This window comes from Perissodus microlepis, chromosome 23, assembly GCF_051167445.1.
Source record: "Perissodus microlepis isolate ML-2025 ecotype Zambia chromosome 23, ASM5116744v1, whole genome shotgun sequence".
Lineage (NCBI taxonomy): Eukaryota > Metazoa > Chordata > Actinopteri > Cichliformes > Cichlidae > Perissodus > Perissodus microlepis.
Window position 1 is genome coordinate 21,707,598 of NC_140482.1, and position 23,470 is coordinate 21,731,067.

The 23,470-nt window shown below is 40.8% G+C and overlaps 1 protein-coding gene across 4 annotated transcripts in view; it reads right to left on the reverse strand.

Moving 5' to 3' along the window:
• LOC146361395 (receptor tyrosine-protein kinase erbB-4-like) overlaps nt 1–23,470 on the reverse strand; it is a 363,843-nt gene that overhangs the window by 58,423 nt on the left and 281,950 nt on the right. For all 4 annotated transcript variants that reach the window (XM_084922478.1, XM_084922479.1, XM_084922477.1 and 1 more), the window contains exons 16-19: nt 20,668–20,712; nt 14,416–14,548; nt 5,018–5,140; nt 2,486–2,584 (exon numbers count right to left, since the gene is read on the reverse strand). In XM_084922478.1, the coding sequence (XP_084778604.1) occupies nt 2,486–2,584; nt 5,018–5,140; nt 14,416–14,548; nt 20,668–20,712 (400 nt within the window). The remainder of the gene's footprint in view (nt 1–2,485; nt 2,585–5,017; nt 5,141–14,415; nt 14,549–20,667; nt 20,713–23,470) is intronic.

Consider the following 23,470-nt stretch of genomic DNA (forward strand, 5'->3'; position numbering starts at 1 on the left):
GTTCAACTTTTCCAGTTTGAACCAGAGCAAATCGAGAGAGATGATGAAAACAGTCAACCAGTACTTACTTTAGATGAAGATGAAAACAATCCGTCACACGAGGACGCGAGAGTGAGGGAAAACTACTGGTGTCTATGCGGCTACTGCTTGCCAATGGCAACGGCGACTGAGAGCGTTTGGTGTAAAGAGCTTAATTTTATGGCAGCAGCTATCCATGGTATCGCATAACCGCATGATAAAAACATTAATAGAATTCTAATTTCTATTATACAGTGAAATTACGATATCGTTATTTTTACAGATTCTCCATGCAACACAGTGCAGCAAAACTTTGAAGCCGTTGTGCCAAACTAGGTATCCCCGACAGAATTTGTTTCCCCTGCGTCGGGAGCATACACTGGCCTTTCGAAATCATGGACTAACAGTATCCCACGTTCATGATTTTTAGTTCATAAACACTTCTTATAATGACTAACTACTCCAGAAATTTTGGAGATGTTAGCTCTTTATACAGTAAAATTACAGTGGGATACAAATAATATCAAAATGTGCTTAAAAGGAAAACATTTGGCGTATTTTAATACCACATATGTGTTATTGAAAGCAAAATGCATATTTTAGAGCAAACATGTGTTAATAGCCGGGGTTCCCTTTAACACAATGGAACTAAAATCACCAAAAAAAGCACAAAATCTGAGAAGCAAAAAGTTACTGTAACAACCACAAACATGTTAAACAAAGCATTTTCACAAATTGAAATGCAAACATAAATTGCACATTTTAAAAGATTATGTACAAATGCAGCAAAGAGCAAAGGTACAACTGTTTACATTAAATGCAGCCGATGTCTCAGGTGTGTTTTCCCAATCAGGTGCCACAATAAGATGCCACACAAAGTATTTGTGCCACTTCAAGCACCAGACAGAGCGGCACATTACTGCCCCGACACCTCCGGGGTGTATCACTCCTCCTTTTGTCCACCTGGAGACACTGGTGGCATCTTTGACTACACTACACGCTAACTACACACTCCAAACACGCAAAAGATCACAAATCTCTCTCAAATTTTAAAATCTGCTATCAACATCACTCTCTCTCTTTCGCCGCCGTCCCTTCCCTCTCTTCCTTAGCAACCAAATGCCATGAGCCAGTGAGGCCTGTCGAGTCTGAGATGTAGCTACTGGGTTTTTTGCAGTGTCTCTGAACACTGCACGATCTGACCTTGGACTGAATTAGCAGAGATGTCAACTCCTGGGAAGATCAGGGACTATCTTGAATGTTTTCTGCCTGTGAATAATCTTTCTCACTGCAGAGTGACGGACTTCAGATTGTTTGGAAATGACTTTATAACTCAAACTGACAAAAACGTCTGCTTTTATAGAGGTGCTCACACTTCCTGATGATCAGGTAATCAAGAGTATTTAATAATCTGCATCAAGCTGCTATCTACCCTCTTAATTCATGTGGAAGCGGTGAGAGTGGAATTAGTTTTTCACACTCTGATTCTGCATTTTTACTTATCTTTGCCTATAATTAGTAACGCAGTGACTTATGGCATGTCTGCTTGGTCTGAGCTTGTATTTACAAACTTTTTAAAACCTTAAAACTGAAAGACGGGGTACTTTACTTGACTAATAATTACAACTGCGAGGCTTAATAACTTTTTTTTGCATGCTACTTATAACCTTTTATCCACATTGTTTTGCTAACAATTCAATTTCATTATTTTTTATACTGTTCTCCAACATCTGCATATCACATACAGCTATTTCATTTACGTTCTCATTATAATCTATTCAAATCTTTATTCTGGCTGAATTAAAGGAAAGAAACAAAACACAGACCAAGTTCATCACATGCATAGAGTACAATAATGAGACATTAAGCTGACCTGTTTTACCCAATCAGCAACCTGAAATGCAACAATACTCCATTTCAGTGCCACATAAGATCAAGAAGAGCCAAAAATCCCCCCAAATGAAAAGGTGGATTTGAAAACAACGGGATATTTGCTTTTAAAAAGACAGAAATGAACAGCTAGATGAAAGGGTTCATGATCCAGCATCCACAATTGTATATTGATGAGGCACCTTTTTGCACAACCTTGTGATAAATGAGACACAAACGCTTGTGTATGTGAAAAAAAAGAAAAGAAAGAAAAAAATGGAAATTCCACTGCCTGCCCTTCCTCATCTTCCTCTCCCTTCCATCATTCCTGCATTGCTATAAAGCCATATCTCATAAACTAGTGCTGTTCTTTAATAGAGTCTTGTTCCATACATGGCTGGCTGTACAGCGTGGTGGAGTTCACTTTACTACAGGCTCCGACTGAGAAGGTGCTCTCGTAAGAATTTACCGCCAAATGCACGATTCCACAAAGCGACAGACCCGGCAGTCTCTGTGACAACACTTTATGGCTCGTGCACGCACATTCACACACACACGGCCGAAAACAGATACAAATTGTTGCGATATAAATACTCACGTCCATGAACTCCACATTGGCTTTAGGACCGGTGGTCTCATTGAGGATTTTAATAGCCACGGGGATCTTCACCGTCTCACCTTCTGGGACCCAGATGCCCTGAAATATACAAGCAATCACCATAAATGTACCCAATAAACAACCCCTGGCACACACTCACACACAGAGCTACTGCAGAACTGACTTTGAATGGTGGTTGTTGTGTTTAACTGTCTCCTGCAGCTCTAATAAATCCAACCCCGTCTTCAAAACATACCGTTGGCCTTCAACAATTAGCTCGTGCATAACTAAGTTTAAAACCCTTTGGATAAAGCGATTAGAAAAGACAAATATCACAATTTCAATTCACTTTATGAGGCTTAAATTCTGCTAAAAGCAAACTGCTGTGGGATTGTACTGCCATAAATTGCATGCAGATTAATTTAAATAAAATATGCCTTAAAACGGGCAGATGAGTAGAGGAATCCAGAGGAATTTGGAGCCAGCGGTAGAACGTGCAGTATTTATTTGATGGATTCTGCTGATTTTCGGGGTGCTATGAATAATTTTGCCAAGGGCAGCGAATTTGGCAAGCAAACAGCAGCTTCCGTTCCAGGTCCTTGAGCCGCCCTCGGCTTGTGTCTGTCAGGAAACGCTGTGACAAAAGAAAAGGTTTGTGTTTGTTGTTCAGAGGTTGTTCTTCAACCGAGAGAGGTCGGCTGAGGTGCCGATTCATCTAAATATCGATAGTACTGACACCTATGCTGGTATTGGTATTCCCTCCACACTAGCGTGATAAGGTCTATATTTTGTTTATTTTTGGGGAAAGTAGAAGAAATACCCCTCAAATATGACCTATGAAAGATATCTGAACATCTGGTGTTGATTGTCAACAACTGAATTTCTATTCAGTCACGTGACCACTTTGCCATGCAGTCAAGCTCATTGTGACATCACTGGTCTAGTCCAGTCATCTTTCTGCCTGCCTCCTTCAGGCCCATCAGCCTCCACTCTGCAGACATTAAATATCACTGGTTATCTGTCATTCTAGTTTGCAGATGCTGTCACGCAACCCACCTCCTCCCCATCTCCGCCTCTCCCAGTTACTCAGGTTCCATCCAAGCCTCCATATTCATCTCCCCCACCAGCATCTAGACCAGGGATGACCAGCTCCAGGTTTTAGATGTGTCCGTGATCCAACACAGCTGATTCAAATGGCTAAATGACCTCCTCAACATGTCTTGAAGTTCTCCAGAGGCCTGGTAATGTACTAATCATTTGATTCAGGTGTGTTGACCCAGGATGATATCTAAAACCTGCACGACATCGGCCCTTGAGTACGGAAGAGGATTAGGGCCACTGAAAAAAAATTCTGAGAAAAAAGTCAGAATTCTGAGAAAAAAGTCAGAATTCTGACTTTTTTCTCAGAATTCTGAAAAAAAATAATTTTGATGAAAAAGTCAGAATTCTGAGATTAAAGTCAGAATTCTGAGAAAAAAAGTCAGAATTCTGACTTTGAAAAAGTCAGAATTCTGAGAAAAAAGTCAGAATTCTGACTTTAATCTCAGAATTCTGACTTTTTTCTCAGAATTCAGGAAAAGAAGAAAAAAAAAGACTTGCCCACTTTTTTTTTTCCAGTGGCCCTAATCCTCTTCCGTACTTGAGGCCTCGAGTTGCCAGCCCTGATGTAGACTCGGGGGGCCCTGCCCTAATCAATATCACCACCGGGATTCTGTTCTGCTGCGATAGGCCATTCTGGTCTAACCGGTAAATACCTCAAATTGAATTCCGTACATCAATAAATGATGTTCAATTCCTGCTAATGATCTCTCCTTATTTAAATCCCAAGTGGCGATTTCTCACTCAGAGCTCCAGTTCAGTCACATCTACGTGTATCTTTTATAGAATCCTTCATCTTACCCTACTGCCAGGATGGAAGCTTTCAAAGTACGGTCAGCTACATGCGTTTTCACTCTGGATGGGTAAATAATGTCACCGTGTGGGAGAAGAGCAAGAAACTGATCATCATTAATACGTAGCTAGCTTAAAGAAGCTACTTAAATGATGTAAATCTTATGTTTTGTTGACTTGGACATTTACAGTGTAGGGCCATAAAAGTTCCAGTAGTGTTAATTTGTCAGTGTTGTGTCATAACAGTGAAGTTGACCAAATATTTTACCAATATCCAGCAAATCATCTACAGTTTAAATATGTTGCTGTGGAGAAGCAGGGACTGGTGTGATTCAGCCTATACGGCAGGGTTAAGAGAGATGTGCTCACATGTTGGTGCCATACTCTATGCCAATCAGAAAGCTGTAACTAAACAGTGATTAGTGCATCTGATAGCACAGCAACTATCTGGCATTTTGGCTTTCAAAATACATGAAAAGCTGAAAGATGTGTTTTATTGTGTTAACACAACATAACAAGTTGTGACACACTGCTGTCCCCTACATAAGCTGCCTTTACAACTTGAAGGTATCAGCAATACCCTGTATTTACTTGATATTGATCAGTACCAGAGTCTGCAGGATGGCTTTACCACACACTGACCTTGTAGACTGTTCCGAAAGCTCCCGAACCCAAAATCTTCACCCTCTTCAGCTCTGTCTCTTTCAGGATCCGCAGCTGGGCCTGGTTTGGAGCAGTTCCACTGGGGGTCAGGGGCTCCACCAGCTGAGGAAGCAAAACACAAACACACAGACACACTCATATTAAGACTATTTATCCCACTCTCCGTCTCATCTGGTGCCAAGAATGTGAAGAAAACCTCCTGGCAGCTATTGCTTTTATTGCAAAGCTATCGAAAACTAGAAGTGTGCCTTTCTTTTACATCAAATCCAAATATTTTTAACCTCCTGCAACTTGGCACTCTGAATGCTAAAACACATCTTCAGAGCCACCGGGAGCATGCAGCAGGGTGAGGCCGCTCCATTTAAAATAATAAGTAAAAAGCAAGTCTAGGAAAGAGCGGTGGAAGGTGAACACAAGGTTTTTATTTGCAGCAAATAAAAAAAGAAGCCAAAAAACTGAGACTGTACGGCCCTGATAGTTATGATTCTGCAACACACACACACATTTATGAAAGACAATTCGGGGGTGTGAAAGTGGAGTTCTGTCAGAACTGGCAGTTGCCAGAGTGGACCGCAGCGTGCCCACCACTAGGCAAATCACAGTCTGGTGTCAGCTGCTATCACAGTCGACAAAGAGCAGCAGCTCACCAGCTGTGCACATACAAAACAATTCCAATTCAAGGTTATGACAAGCCTCCTCCGCCCGCCGCCTCCCTGCCAGTAACAGCTGACACTGAGCCGCATCCCAGCAGCTGGCCTGGCCACCCGCCTTCACCGCTAGCCGCTAAACAAAGCCTCGGCGACTAAGTATGAAAAAAGCAGGAGCTGGCACCTGTAACCGAGCCGTGAAAAGATCTGAGCCAGAGGCAAGAGAGAAAGCCACACACACATTTTCATCCAGGCAGCCTATAGTACACATCTCAGATGAAGCACACACACACACACACACACACACAAAAAGTCAATGCACCTGATCAATACGTGTCTTAATGAGCATATCGGGTCCCTCATTCGCTGCGGTTTATCAGCGTCATAATCACCCGGCTTGGCCACGACCATCAAACAATATAATGAGACCATATATCAGTCGGTCAGCCATACAAGCACTTACTCAATGTGATATAAAACCATCAGCACAATAGGACCGGCAATCGCAGCGCTGGTCCGGTCTGCAGAATAGATGACATTGCCCGCAGCTCGGCAATGACACGTCGTTTAATGGCTATCGTTATGGCCGGTCCTGAAGGCGCAGTGTTAAGCCCGCTGAGATGTCACCGCAGGTAGTGAGTTAGAGCAGGGGAAGGGAAATGACAAATTTCATAAGACGGGGGGAAGTGAGTGAGATGAAAGAGGGCAAGGAAGGAGCGATGAGAGGATGACTGAGTGGATCGAGTGACGGTAACGTGCTGTTCGAAACCTCATTCGGTCTGTAGAGCACCAAAATCGCATTTTTGTACAAGCGTTAAGATGAAGCGCGGAAACAAACGGCCACAGCTGTATCACATTGGGGCACATGTGAGATGTTTTAAAAGGTTTGGATCATAAATCTAACATGGAGAGAAACTGAATTTTCTTTCCAAGGTCAAGAAAATGGACCCATTTTTTTTTTTTTTTTTTAACTCCAAACATCAATTTTCTTCTTTTTCTTCTTTTTTCATGCAATGTACGTTGCAGTAACCCCGCCATTTAAAGTGCTGCTTTGATGACGTTTTTCAAATCGCTTCAAATGCTGATAGAAGCATTTGACATCTTACCTGACAGTTAACTGTGAACTATGCACACATTTAATGCAACTGTTTGGGCATACTGTGGGTATAGGAAGACATGGTCAAGAAAATCTCCTGAGGCTCAAACTGAGCATCAGAATGGGGAAGAAAGGTGATTGAATTGACTTTGAACGTAGCATGGTTGTTGGTGAGTATTTCAGAAACTGCTGATTTGCTGGGATTTTCCCACACAACCATCTCTTAAAGAGAATGGCCTAAAAAAGAGAAAATAGCCAGTGACTGTTGGAAAACCCAGAGGAGAATGTCCAGAAGGCTTTGAGCTGACAGGAAGGCCACAGTAACTCAAATAACAACTTGTTACAACCAAGGTATGAGGAGCGACACAGAGAGGAGCAGAAGACCACATTGGGTGCTACTCTGGTCAGCTATGAACAGGAAACTGAAGCAATTTACATGAGCTGACAAAAGTTAGGAAACAGAATATGGACAGGCTTTATAAGTCTTGATTTATTTAATTATTTTTTAGATGATAATATCCAAATAAGTACCAACAATTGCAATTCATATCATGTCAACATGGATCAAAATCTTTGAGGAATGTTTCCAGCAGCTTGCTGAATCTGTGCCATGAAGAATGAAAGTAGTTCTCAAGGCAAAAGGGAGTCTGCCAAGTACATTTATGTAGCTAATAAAACAGCTGATGCACACGTGGTTACATTTATATGTACTGTGTCATTTTAGCTGGGAGAACTTATGGGAATACAGTGCTGAGCCCAAGCTGCACTTCCTCACATGGCCACTTTGGGGGCTGGCACCAAAAACGGGAATCAACAACTGTCGAGTCCCATGGTAAAATGCCCAATTTTACAGCAGAATAAGCATGTTTACTGCCTTCTGCGCATAAAAAGTTCTGAGTTCAATAATCAGATGTCATAATTTATTTCTAACATCCCTGTGCTTTGTTAAGGACCATTTTAGTGCAGTTGTTTTGATGATTAATATGGCTAACTCTGTGGTGATTACACTAACAGACTGTCAAAGACAGGTAATTTCTTTAGTTTTGGTGAGTGACATTCTAGTATGTTCCTTCACCCTGATTAGCAGGTACCTGTCTCTGAAGGTCATCCATACAGTCTATGCCTGTATCTTGTTAATAAATCTTCCAAGTTCTACCTGATAACTTAGCTGTCTTTTCTCTTATGCTCACCTCCGACTCCAAACAGCCAAGACAGGCTTTACAAACAGTGGGTATATCACTGCGTCTATACAGTGTGCCTCTGAGGCTTTAAATGAAATATGAAATTTTCTAGCAATGACTGGTTGCTGACTGGATGTATTTACCTCAACAGAAAGGGCAAGCTTTGGTCACATCCATCATATCAGCATGGTATTTGTGCAAAGAGCATTTTTTGCATTTCGGTGTGTGTGAATACATTGCTAGAATAACAAAAAAAAAAAACAATTGCCGCTGTGGGTGGAGAGAAATGGAGTGATTTGGAAAGAGAGAGCAGAGATGAGGCACAGGGAGGTGGTGATGGAGCAGTAATAAGAGCAGATGGTGACAGGCTGTAGTTGTTATTGTTTCATTAGGATGAGGCTGGACTGGACTGGAGAGGAGAGAGAGAGGAGAGGTCTATTAAATAAGACACAGACCCGTAGCCGACGAAGCTCTCTTGAGCTCGTTCTCACTCGCGCACACACTCACCACGCCACTTTATTTACCAGCTAATAATGCACCGTGCCTTTGCCAAATGAGCTTCACTGGTGGCGCGGTGGAGAGGATTGGGATGCTTCATTGGACAAATAAGCAGTATGTTCAAGCCTCGAGCTAGAATACATTCACAGAATTATTGTGTATTGAATAAGTAAACAGTGTCTTCAAACATGAACTTGCTCTGCAAACCCTCGGGTACATGCTTTAATGTTCGCATTACCCATTCAAAGAGCTACATTTGTTGTGTTGGCTGTAATTGAAACATATTGAGGTGAAACAACTTTGTCGTGCTACAAGCGTTTGCCCCGGAGCAGTCGCAGTAGGTGGTCTCGGGCCTGTGTTGCTGCCTGGTCAATTTTCAGGTGAACTTTGTTGGCTTATTTTGATTCTTAGTGACTGATGTCGGACTTACGAAAGCACCAGTGATTTAATAGGGGTTAAAATTGGGTCACTGGAATTTATACCAGACAAACATGTTGTATAACAATAACCTCGCAATTACAAATGTAAAAATGTGATAGCCATTTAACTATTAGACTCAAACACATGGACTGAGACATACAAGGTCACAAAAAAGGAATTTTCTTTGCACCTAACATTGTTTTATTAAACAACCAGCATCGTCTGATCTTCATTCGAATGCTGTGGTTTGTTTATGTGGGTTTTGTGTGTGTGTGTGGGGGGGGGGTTAGCGGCTTTGAATGTTAATAAGTTTGCCTCAGCCGGAAAGTACGTTGGGTCAACCCCTGTTTTTTTTTTAATTTGCTATATTGACTTTGTTATTCAAATCCGGCGAGATTGCTTAAACAAGAGTGCTATATTGGAGAAAGGCGAGCAGTAACTAATTCCTCCACTGCTGTATGGACTGAAACAGACTTTTTCTTACTCATCTCTCCTGTCACTTGAAAAAGACTCAGTAACTTTCACAGTTATCATTTAAAAAGAAAAAAGTTCTTTACTTTAGGCTAAGTTTGGAAAATACGGAGGACCTAATGTGCCATAATTGATGAATTAATAAATATGACTTTAAATAAACCAAAGATAATATTATAACTAAATATAGGGATTAATTATGAAATAATTAAATGAATATTGTTTTTCTTTTTTTTTTACATTTACTTGTAAATCAATTGCCTGTGTTATTTACTTTCCTACTTAACTTCCCTGTTGTTGTTAGCATTGATTATACGGTACGTATTATACTGTCTGTTACTCCAAACGTTTCTACTCTTCTTTGATATTTTACAGTACACTATTTATTTGGACATTGGTTCCTTTTTCACTCATTTTCAGTCCAGTCCTTGTGCCTGAACGTTTTTGTTTGTTAAACCATTTAGCACTGACCTATGAATCAGTCAAGCATAGCAAAGGCTCCTAATTCAAGGGATGAACCAGTGTTTTTGTCTAGACATACAGTTAACTTAACAAAGAATCAATTTTAGATTGTATCTTTAGGCACTTTGTTACTAGCAGGCTGTCACAAAAACACATCATTTGTTACCATTTCTTTAGAGTGATCTATGAAAAATGCCAAAGATAAAACAATTTGGCATAAAATAGAATTACCAACAATGTAATTCGCAAAGAGCTATTGCCAAACATTTGGCATATCTCAGCATGGTGTGCAGTGTGTCCTTAAAAAAACTGAGGAAAAGTGGAGGACAAAAGAAGAAGTGTCAGGCCTAAAAAAATGATCTGAAGCACATCCTTAAGAAACAGGAAATAATCCAGCAAAGACCTGACACAGGAGATGCATCTGGACCTTCAGCTACTTCAGCTTCATCTACTGAACACTGAAGTGTCATCAGAAATGTGGAAGGGTAGCTGTCAAAAATGCTTAAGGAAAGGAAACAGGGACAAAAAGCTGAGGAATGAAAATTACACAAAAACTGGACTGAAAATCAGAAACAACAGGTCTAAACGAGTGATGAATCGAGATTGGTTTTGGAGATCTTGCAAAAATTGATGAATTATGAATACAGAAAAGTGACATCAGATTTTGATCCACAATGCAAAAACATCTGGAACACATCTGATTAACAACAGCTTCATTTTTCAGCATGACAATGCTCCCCAACCAAAATGCCAATGCAGTAAAACCATACCTGCATAGAAAAACAAACAGTGGAGCACTATCAGTCATGGATTGGCCTCCCCAGAGCTCGGACCTCAACATTATTGAAGCAGTGTGGGATCATGTTGACAGAGAACAGAACAAAAGGCAGAAACATCCAAAGAAGCGCTTTGAATGTCCTTCAAGAACCTGGAGAACTATTCCTGAAGGCGACTTAAAGAAATGATGAGAAAGCTGCTTAAGAGAGTTCAGACTGTGCTGAAGAATAAAGGTGACCATAACAATTTAGACACAGTAATATAAAGAAACAACAAAAATGTAGATACATAGATATCTAAATGGACCGATGCCTTCAGCTGAGTATTTGTTTCTTTAATGAGTCCATTTATTTTTTGATTATGACTCTCGTTACAGAAGCGCAGTGCATGCCTATAAAAAGTCCACCGAGGAAAGAAATCAAATCACAGAAACAAACAGTCCTGGTCCTCAGAACCCACACCTGATTATTTCTTGATTAGCACAACACACCTGACACCTGATCCAGCTAATCAGCAAAAGAAAGAAAAAACGAGACCTCTGCAGAGCGGGGATTTCTGCCAGGCTATGTTGTTTTTTTTATTTCCAGTCTTCAACTGTTCAGCTCTTTTGAGCCTGGTGCCCGCTACTGCCTCCGATTACTCTTGCTGGCTGACAGGAGTGGAACTCGGCTGTGTCTTCTGCCTCGTCTGCCTCAAGCTTTGACATGCTGGGCATTTCTGAGATGCTTTCCTGCTCACCACTGCTGTAAAGAGTGGTTTATCCAAGTTACCGTAACCTCTCTGTCAGCTCAAACCAGCCCGGACATTCTTCTCTGACCCCTCGAAAAAAGAAAACCCAAAAAACAAGGCGCTTCAGTTTGCAGAAGTGCCTCTCATTGGATGATTTTGGGCTTCAGAGTATTTGGAGTATATCCCAGGTTATTAGCCCTTTCTATAGAGGTTTATGTGACTTTATGCAATGTATCCTTATGTATGAGAAAACTGAGAGGCTGGATGTAATATAAAACACAAATTTGTACCTTAACCCTTTAATGCCAAGTACATCATATTTGATACATGGGTTTTTTGAATTTTTGAGACTGCTACATCATCAGTGTAGTTTTTAAGCAATAAAACTGAACAAAAATGTCATCTGTAGCAAAAATGAAGCTCCAAATTAAACCTGATTTACGCAATGTGATATTTAATCTCTTTTTTTATTCGCCACAAGGTTCAATAAAGACTCCAGTTTAAAAAGATAAAAATTTTCTGGCAATAATTTCACGGTTCAAGCCTCAGAGGGTTAACTTTCATACGTTCCACAATGCGTGTCATGTATATTCTCTTTGTTTAATGTTTGCTGTGACATATTAGGTGTCATATTCGGTTTGAATTTCTCAGATCTTGGCTTAAATTTAACATAAACTTCAGTTGCATGCATTTCTGATGATTCCCCATGCCTCTGCTCAGTCAGCCTGCCTTGGGGTGAAAAACAGGAGCTGTCCACGGTGAAACCCTTCATGTAAGAGAGCGTATGAGCAGCAGGGGAGCTGTCCTCACCCGTGGTGCTGAAACACTCACGCCTGTACAAAGGAGCTAGAAGAAGGACCTTGGGGGGAGGGGGGAGATGAGGGGGAGATGAGGGGGATCGAGGGGCGGGGCATCGGAGGATTCAAAGGCATTAGTCCTACTTCATTGAGCTGGGTTCAAAGGTCAAAACCCCGGGGTCACGCTGCAGCAGTGAGGGGACTGCTGCTGTTTGTGCCGCCTGTCCCCTGTGTGAAAGCAATCTGTTTTCAGGGGCTTCATCAAAAAGGCTCCATAGTATGTGAGGGAGGTGAAGAGAGAGGTGAGGGAGAGTGAGACAGAAGGAGGAAAACCCAAAACCAAAACAAAAACAGGAAGTTAAGATGACAGAGGAATAAAGCGTCTGTTCACGAGGGAGGGAGACAGATAAGCAGAGATCAAAAATGGGGGAAAAAACGAGAAGATGAGGACACGACGAGAGACAGACGGTGAATAGTAAAACAGAGAAAACACTGAAAGAAAGGGAGAACAGTGAAATGGCAGAGTGAGTGTGAGTGTTTCTTTCCTTTTTTTTTGCAAGTCAACACAGTGCAACAGCCTTCACACGTGTCCTTGATATGGAAATGCGGAGTCGGGCGCTCAGATCACGTTCTGACAGCATGCACTGGAGGCATCTTTCCCTCCCGTCTGACGCAGGAGGTGAGCACTCTGTTTAAAAAAGCTATGGCAGATAAGGAGAGAGAGGGGGAGTCCCAGAGCCCGGCGCCGTCCCCCAAATCCCTCATCCAGACAAGCTTGATCTCCATTCACAGACACAGAGTCAGCTCCATTATTCGTTTGAATAGAGAATCCGCACTCGGCCGTCCAAAGCCTATCACGTAGTTTCATCAGCCAAAAAAAAAAAAAAAAAAAAGGCGTGATATAAACTGCAAAAGCGCATGGTCTTTTTTTTTAAAGGATGCCGGGAGAGCGAGAGCGCGGGAAAGCATTCAGATGGAGAGAGTAGTGCGTGCATGCACAATGAGATGATACATTTAAGGGAAAACAAAAATCAAATGAAGAACCTAATCCCTTCTAGAACCAGCAATAAATAACAGGAATCTGGACTGAACTTTTAATCTTTCTATTATTTTAAATTACAGCAGGGGAATTACATATTCAGGCACCGATCACAACCGTCAGGTAATGGCATCGATCCACTGCTTTTGTCCTTTCACCGTTCGGCTGATGCTCTCGTACGCGGTAACCTCCAAAAGTTACCGCCTTGAGGCGACTTTTGTTGTGATTTGGCGCTATATAAATAAAATTTAATTGAATTGAATTGAATTGAAAAAAGACTGAGGTTAAACGTCCAGCTCAGGACACTCCATGGCTGCTAATATGTGAGCATGTGGGCGGAACCTGTGACCCGCTCTTAATCTGTGTAGCCCCTGGGCCAGAGGCGTTTAAGATTTTATGTCTAATTACTTTTACACGTCCCCTCAGGGAATGAAGGGGGAGGGGAAAAAAGGCTATGCTGGCTTTATTTCAGGCTTTCCTGCTGCAGCACTGAATGAACATTGAACAGAGAAATGCAAAAAAACAAAAGAAAAAAGGGTCAAGTGGATCCCCATCCCCCAACCTGAATCCTTCTCAGCCACCCCCTCCTGCTCCGTGACAGTACATTAGCGAATCTGCACGGAGTGAAGACTTCCCTCCGGGTCAAGCGGCTGTCTGAGCAGGGCCTGCTTGATTAAGATGGATGTGCATGGCCGGGATGAGGCAGAAACTGCCCATGGCTGCCCTCCTCTAATTCCATCTCCTGCCTGGCAGCTGTCTATAACACTGCTGCCTCTACCTGTAAATTATCCTAATCCAGAATGACAAGCAGCCTACCCCACCTACGGGCACGGCCAACTCGGCGGACCTGCAGTGATAATATGACTGCTGGAGGAAACAGTGTGAGAGAGTCCTGTAGCACCATAAAAGGCATGGACCAAAGCATGGATGCTTATATAAACCCTGCACCCTTCCAGATCTTTGACTTTCACCTTTGATAATGAAGTCCGCTCCGCTCTCTAACGCTTCCCAGAAATGAACCTTCTTCAAGGCCAGATCGATGGGCAGCGGGGTGACCATGCATAATTTTCCAACCTTTCTTCGCGCTGCCTGCTTTGGCTAAGTACCTTAGCCAAGGTTTAATATTTCAAGGTTTCCTTACAAGGTAAAAGTTTAGTGCAATGAAACTTTTTAAGGGAACTTAATTCAGCTGAAAACATTCAGAAAACACAGGTGAGGAGAAACCTCCCAATATGTTTGCTCTACCCTCTACTCTCTCACCTCTGTCTCCAGGAAACGCCGCAAGGCCCTCTTCTTTTTGATGCTTTTGCGGCGAACATAAACGGCCACGCTGAGCGCCAGAATGACAATGATGAATAGGCCGCCGATGACTCCAGCTGCTATCAGGGGTGTCCTGTAGAGACAGGGGAAGAGAGAAAAAAAACATGAACACTGCTGAAACATTAAGAAACTAACGAGCACACTGCAATAAAGTGCAAACCTCAGCCAGTGCTGACAAATTATCCAATCTGCTCCGACACCCTTTAGATTTAACCCCTGAAGGTCAAATTGAGTCTTCTGCCGGAAAAATGCGATGCTCGCTTCAAGATCGCCATAAAAGTTTATTAGTGGAGCGGCCCATTTCTGTTGGGCTAAGAGATCGTTTGATGTCAGTGGAGCCATGTGGAAAACAAACAATGTTCTGCTAAGAGCCTTTTTCAGCATCTGCTAGCAGCAATTAAATAGCTTGTTTGTGCCGTGTGTCGCACAGTTAAACTGTCGATTTTTAATCGGTCAAAAATGCTTCTAATGTAAGGCTGACACACACTCATCACCGGGCATCTAATACTGAAGCCGCTGATGTTTCATTGACAAAGTGTCCCTTTAACTGCACACAGCAACACTTGATGATAACATAGTAGTCTTGTTTTAAATATTTAATTTTACTGATGCTCCAGTTTTCAACAACAGTCATCTTAAGTTGTTTTATATTCTAAGGTAAAGGAAATGTGCCTGAGGTGCTTGGTGAAGACACCTATGACAGAACAAGGCAAATGTGACGGCATGCCATGATCGGTCTGGGTGAGGGGAAACAGAAGTCCGAAACAGTAGGACAGAAAATCACACATTTATCAGACAGAAGCTGTGTATTGTTTTCTTCACTTTTTCTCCCTGCTAGGTTAGATTTATGTACCAAAAACTATTCAGTAAAGTCTAAATTATTAGATGTAGGGGGAAAAAAAGCTAAGATGAGGTTTAGATACCAAAAACTACTTGGCCGGCTTTACACTCCTATGTGTCTACGTCTAATGCGTCTAAAACTACTTTGTTCGGTTTATGCGCCAAAATCTACTTGGCTAGGTTTGGGCATTAAAAACTACTTCTCAGGCTTAACGCTTCTACAACTACTTAGTTGGGTTTATGCACCCAGAACTACTTGATTAGGTCTTTGGACTGAAAACTACTTGTTTTGGTTTACCCACTAAAGATTTGTCTGGCTTTTTGTTCTTTAAACTACTTTGTTGTTTTTACACACCAAAATCTACCTAGCTAGGTTTAGACACCAAAAACTACTTGGCGGACTTTACACTGCTAAAACTACTTTGTTGAGTTTATGCACCAAGAACTGCTTGATTAGGTTTTAATACCAAAATCTACTTGGCTAGGTTTAGGGATCAAAAACTACTTGTCATGCTTAGAGCTTCTAAAAGTACTTTGTTGGGTTTATGCACCAAGAACTACTTGATTAGGTTTTGATACCAAAAGCTGTTGGTTTGATTTGCACACTAAAATTTATTTGGTTTATGCACCAAACCTATTAAGATAATTGGGTTGGGTTTAGGTGAAAAACAATAACATTCATACATAACATAACAATAACTCTGCGGATTTAAATGACATCAATGGGTCCATATGAGATGATTTGCGAGACCAGGGCTGTCTTCACACAGATGCCAAAGGACACTTTGCACCTATCTCTGAGACACCAGCAGCTTTGACAGCGAGACAGTATTTGACACCCCTGGAATGAAAACCGGGTTGGTTTAACTCTCCTTGCAAGTATTTTCCTTTTTTCTGCCCTTGCTGCATGGCTCATGACTTCTTAGATCACCTCCCCGACTCATGCCTTACTCTTCAAACAGTCCAATCTTCCACCAGCAACCACCCACAATCCTTAATGTGACTGTGGCCAGTCTTTCTCAAGTTGCTCACACCTTCCCTCATGTTGTTGCAGCGACACACATAAACTCACAGCTATTTTTACTACCTTCCCTAACCCATTTCACCAAACAGTCCCACCCTATAGAGCACAGAGCAATTTCTAATTGAAGGCTACTTCCATTTTCACAGGTCAGAAGATAAAAGCCTTTGAGGCTATGTGATCCTTTTACTTGCTTTATTAAAGGAGCCACAGCTTCTACTACACCGCGCTGGATTTCCTTATAGTTAATCCAAGCCCAGCAACTCATACGACTTAGTTTTCACTGACTTTCAAATTTCGAACAAATGAGAAATTAACAGTACCTACCCTTCGCAAATTGCTTCTCAATCTTCTGAGGTGAATCTTGCTTAAGGCAAGCCTAAAAGTTGGAAGTTAAAAGCTATTTCTCTTCACTAATGATGGCACTAATGCATTTGCCATTTACATACCCCTTTCACTTGTGTCTAGTGTTACGCTACCACTCAATTCTTTTCTTAATAACACTCTTTTCTTTTGTTATCCTCATTCTTCTCCTCTTTCTTTCCAATCTGTATTCCATTTTCCCCTTCTTTCCGATGGCAGAATCAACACAACCGCATAGCATAAAATAACACCTGCTTCCACCTGATACCTGAAGTTGAAAACTCTATTAGTTGTGGAAGCCATTAGCGGCTAATGGAAGACTTGTGTGCCACGGTGCTCTGGTAGAGGAAGGTGCCGCAGCATTTGCCATATCGATTGTGATGGACTTAAAGAAGGGGGAGCTTGAAATTTACAAAGAGGCTGTGGGCTTCGACATAATGAGATATACGGCCATGTGGTGAATAGTAATGCGGCAGTTTGAAATGATTAGGTCGAGAGGGGAAGACAGACAAGGAGAAACAACAAATAAAGGAAGTGTAAGGGGTGGGGGGAGCTGTAGATAGGAGGTGAGAAAGAAGGAGAAGGCAGGAGGGGGGAGAAAAAAGAACAAACAAAAGAAGATGAGAAACTGGCAGTGACACAAATTACAGAGTGAGACAGCGCTAAACAAGGGAAAGGACTACTTTAATTAGGAGGATAGGTTTTATAGCAAGACAAGTGACACGGGGTCATCAGATGAGACAGGGGAATAACGCCGCTGTAAGAGCAGAAGAAGAACCCGGAGACTCAGCAAAAGACTCCCAGAGGAAAGTAAAAAGGTCTAATTTTCTGGGTTTAAGAGGACCTCGTGGCCTCTGTTTTTATTGGTATACTGGTTTGGTTAAATTCTAATGACTCCGTCTCTCTTTAGAATTTGCTCTAATTGTCTTTTATGGGTGTTTTAATAGAACTGTTGTCGTCCTCGGGCTGTTTAGGTTCACCACATGTTCTTAACCCTACTTGCTTGCTGTTGTTTTGCCCTTTTGTTAATAATAGTAATACGGTTCTCTGTGCCGTAGCTGGTAACACAGCTGCTTTTATGTATTTTGGGGATTTCTTGCTGCCACCTGCTCTTTCAGCCTTTCGAACATTTAGTCTTGTATCTTAATAATAATAATAAAATTCTGTATTTTAAAAGTGTGATCTTTTTAATTTGTTTTTGTACTTTACTAAGCCAAGATATAATAGCAGCCAAGTCCTATTTCAATATCAGATCCTGGTTTTATAAAAAAGTTCAACAGTTTGGCAAATGCACCTATGTGTTTCCTTTTAGCACAAAAATCTGGGGGAGGATTAGCCAACAAAAGTAACACACAGCATTGGGCATAACCAGCTATGAGTTAATTGATGTCTGGACCTCTGTAGGATGGTAAAAATTGGCACCTTCAACTTGTACTTTATTTGCATAGCACATTTAAAACAACTAAACCGAAACCACTAAATTCTCTAAAAGCCAGGGAAAACAGGCGAGCTTTGGGTAACAACATGAAGGTCCCTAAATTATTATCAGATCTGGTGTTCAGGGGTAGCGGGTCCACAGTGTAGGGCCTACAAGTATTATAAGAACAGTAGAGGACCTTAGTGCCGTAGCAGGAATCTGGATACTTAAAAGCTCAGATAAATAAGGGGAGGGGGGCCCATTCAAAGACTTAAAAACAAGCAACGGAATTTTAAAATCCATTCTTAAATAGACAGGAAGTCAGTGAAAAAAGAGTAAAACTGGGGTAATGTGACGCTCTAGATCAGCGGTCCCCAACCTTTTTTGCGCCACGGACCGGTTTATGCCCGACAATATTTTCACGGACCGGCCTTTAAGGTGTCGCGGATAAATACAACAAAATAAGACTAGTACTGGTACCGAAAAAAAGAAGATTTATTCATAACACACGTGAAAAGACCCAGGAAAACCAAGTTAACCATAAAAACAATAACAAAATAACGCTGAAAACCGATAAAAACCCTGAAAACCATACATTTCACACTTGAGCCTCTACTCTCGCGGCCCGGTACCAAACGACTCACGGACCGGTACCGGTCCGAGGCCCGGGGGTTGGGGACCGCTGCTCTAGATGGCTTTTACTTTGAAAAGACTCTGAAAAGGCCCTACTGTGCCTCTGACTGGGTTGCGTTTAGAGGTGTTAGGTCGAAGTGTGACTCATGAAGAATGGTTTCTGCTGTTGTGTAGTAACTTTTTTTCCCAAATGCTTTTTTTTAACATTTCAAATGAAGGGATAATTCCATATTTCCACATACCAGAAAAGGAAAGCTGTTTTTTTTTTTTTAAGTTTTCAAAATTTGACTGTGTTGTAATGCTTTGATCTAGTTTATTTAGAAGTTTAGCCTACTGGTCAGTGGAGCAAACGTTTTACCCCTAAAATGCGATAGATTAAGTGAAAAAAAGCCTCACTATTTTCTGGTTATGACCCTGCACGTAATGAAATCACTACTTGGTGCACTATATTTACCATCTGCCATTCTAATTCTGAGTGTTTAAATGATTCACCGTGCTGTGGATCAAAAAAAGGTAGCGTCTTTTACCCAATTTAACCTGAATGTTCTTAGATATGAAAAAACACTAACGTAGCAGATCAGTGATTGTAATTACAGAACTAGCTATTATGTCAGGAGTCTCTGGTGGTGGTCTGTCAACATAATAATCAAAATGGAGCTAAAAGGTGCTGACAAGTTCATTTTTTCTTTACTCTTTCCCACAGCTTTCCATCTTCATACTTTACACAGCTACTTTACAGAAGTAGCTTCCCATCATCAGTTAGTTATTAAAGTGTTATCAGTTTTGCATCTTTTAATTATCAATTAAAAGATTCATTTAAAAGATTTACAATTCCTTTATACCCTCTCCAATGTGATAAAAGGCCTAAAACTGATGTGTCACTATGACAAGTCCAAGTAAACAGATATATAAAAATAAATAAATAAATTAAGCCATTAAATGCACCATGACATTATTAAATAAACGTATAAACAAATTAATTTATAAAGTATTAGAAGAATACTCAATTCTGTTTTCATTTGCTTATGTGTATTATTTCCCCGTTATTAATTTGAATTTTTTTTGTGCATTTCTGCTTCATTACCAAACGAGGAGGGGGCTTTCAGCCTGATTAGAAATTAGCAATCATCTCACCGCAGGATGCCGTCTCTCTCTAAAGGATAAAAAACTGATACCACAGAACACCTCCAATGACAGCCTGTCTTATTTAGAATGCTCAAAAGAATGTAAAAAGAAGAAAATAAAAATAAAAACGTGACCAAAAACGTATAAATACACTTAATATAAAGACTGGTGCTTTTAATGGCAGTTTCTTAATGTATATTTTTCTTTTGGCCACCCAAGTACTGCTTTTGCCATCACTGAAAAATAAATATAATAACGAAATCTAAAATTAAAAAGTTAACTAAAAATGTAAAATTAAATTTTAAATAAGAAGGACAATATAAATACCAAATATAAATATAAAAATGTTGCTAATATCAGTTTTTCAAGCAAAAATTTACAACATATAAAGGACCAAAATCATCATTTATAATCAAATTAAAGAAACATTTTGTAAATATCTTTGATACTTTTAATAGTTTATTTATTGATTTATTTTGGCACTTTTGGTCCTCCATACACTCTATCCCACATCTGTGAAGGTTTTCAGAGGATTTTTGTTTTCTTTTTTTTCCCCTTGCTGGTTCCATCTACACATATCAGACACAGTCAAAGTAACATAATTGGACCAGACGAAGGCTTAGCACAAGCTTAGACAACAACAAAAGATTCCCATGTTACCTGTCAGATGGACTACACTGTTGTTAATGAGCATCATAAGGCACGGGATTTAACAGAAACTTTAATGAGTTTTAGCAGGATCTGATGGTGGTCTCCCAGTCCCACATCACAAATGTATCCTGAGATGCCTTACCTGTCCATCATCCCAACACAATCTTGGAGTCTTGGCCCGACACACCTGCAGGGCAGAGAAACCAGAGAGATCATCCATTAAATCGGGGACAGGTTATGAGTAAACCTCATGTTGCTTTTCTTCCACGTCAATCAGCTGTCACTGGGCAGGGACCTGTGAAATATCGAATCCCGAGCACGGCTGACCGCTTGTCAATATGACACGAAGAGGTGTGTGAGCTGGAAGGCTTGTTTGTTCTCATTTGGTTCACGTGCTATTTCAATGGATTTCTGGGCTGAGACAAAAAACCCAACAAACATCTCAGCATACATCATTTAGTCAAACCAAAGTGCTGTTTCAAACCTATGGGGAAATCAATGGGAAAGAGACAAATATCAATCTAAAAAGAAAACTTTCAATAGTTCTAAAAGATTAATAACTGCAATTTAAAAAAGGGCACAATAAGGCCATTTCTGACTCCACTGAGCATTTTAGCCCCAAAAAACAGTAATGAGGTTGAGAAATGTTGGGTGTGAACTTGTGGTCTAAAGTTTTAGAGGGTGGAGGTCAAGATTCACATATTCTGGTATGACAGGATTTACTGTCGGGCCTTCTAGTGGTATTCACAGCCACCCTCATTCTACACACAGCTTTTTAAAGTGGCATTTGCCTTAAATATGGAAGCTGCAGGGATATTTCTTAAAAGAATCTAAAGCCTTTTATGGCATACAGTTTTATTGCAGTGGTGTTATATTGTTTGCATGTCTGCTTGATAAACGGCTGAGCATAATGACAGCTTGTCAGTGAGGAAAAAGGAGCCGCCCAAGTGATGAATACACAGATAATAATCACCTAAATATGCAAATCTCCTCAGCTCTTTGGGGTTTTTCCGCTCTCTGTATTTACAAAAATTTACATTTACAAAAGCAGCTTTCAAAACCCACCGCACGCTACCTGCCCAGAAACACGTGGCAGATGGACAAGACTTGCTACTCCCTAAAAAACAAAGTAAAGCATTAGAATTGATCAAATTGATAGATAGCAGCATGTGTTTCCTTCAAGGATTGGTGGAGAGAGAAAAACAGGGGTAAAAGAGCAATGTACACAAAATTTGTGTTAATACCTCCGTATTTTTGTGGTGAATGTGAGAAATGACACATGTTGGCTGGATTAATCAGGACCAAAGGTGACTGTATGTGCGACAAGCTTTTTGGAGTTAACCATTTTATTGGGTAAGCTATCTGTATTTTGGGCGAGGCCTGTATGGGTCAACCCATGGTGGAGCCTTTTGAACGCATTGACCTCATTATACATTTCCTTGAAGATTCTTCCTGCCTTAGGAAAACCTGATGCCTGCACTACAAAGTAAAGTATTTGAGGGCTTAGTTCAGGGTTAATGCTGCGTTTTTATTGTTACAAAAATGTACTTTTCACAAGGGTGATGGTAACTTCTGCTGCAGACCTAACATTCATGTACAAAATCACCACCTACTGATCAGCTGAGTTCCTAGATGATCTTGTGGACTACAGTGGATAGATACTCGGGGTATGGTGGTGAAAGCACAGCGATCAGTAAGAAGTGTTGTTAACACTAGGTAAGCAGGAAGTGATTAGAGTAGACTCTTAGCTGCTCATTAATTCCAGATCCTTGAGTGGAGGACTTTTGAACAACAAGAAAGACACAGGAGAACAGGTTTTGAATGCTTCGGTGTGTGTGCACGCGAAGGCTGTGTGAGCACACACGACACAACAAATTGCTTAGCAAATTAGGAGAGCAGGCTAACTTTGGAATTAAATCGGTGACAACTGTGGCTCCTCAAAAGTCACTTGGTTGTCAATTAAATGGTGTACCAAATAGCTAATTAGCAAGCAATCAGTGTCTGTATCCAGTGTTGTGTTGTGTGTGTGTGTGTGTTTTCAATCAGTTTTCTTTCTGCATTAGCAGAGAACAAAGGACTTTTCTGACAACAGACACAACAAGCCAGGGATTATTTTTTGTCAGGAAAGTTGCCTAATGAGTGACCTGCCATGTGAACGTGTCCTTAAACAAGGTACCGATTCTATACAAGATGTAAAAATTGTGGTTTTATCCTTAAAATTCTTGATCTTCAACTTGTGTATCTGTAAATAATTTGTACCTTTTCCATCCTTTGTCATCCCCTCTACTTTGAAAATTCTCCTTTCCATGTTTCTTTAAAGCTGCACTGATACTATCAACATTTACAGGCTAGCTGCAGTAAAATAAAATGACCTCCTGCCATGTTAGAGAAAGAACATTAAGTTCCTTTCTACTGCACATCGTCTCGCCAGCCCAGTTGCTAGGATTCAGAAGTCTAACTTTGTTTGCAGAGACCACCGACAAGCTCCACCTCAGCACCTCACTCATCATCTTCTGTCTGTCTTACCAGTCCCCACTGTTCGGCTTCTTCCATAATAGTCTCCCCACTAGCAGAAAATCTAAAAAGGCCTGGGCTCAAGTTCAAAGCCAAAACCATACTGGCTTCAAAAAACAAGCTTTAGAGGATAAAAACATAAACAGGTAAGAACGGTAAATTTTCCCCACAACCACAACTGCCATTCTTTTGAAGACTTATACTGCTTTGGCCTCAGTATTAAAGTATGTCAGGAGAGACGTGACGGCTAAACTATTATTTATAATTTTGATTGGCAGGCATTTTGTAGAACATTAAGAAAGTCACATAAATTCACTGTGTGTTTAAATCTGCCACATTTTATTTAGTTATTTATTATTAATTAATTTATTATATAAAAGGAACAGAACAGATTTAAAACTAAGTGCACTGGTGATACCTAGCTGCTAATA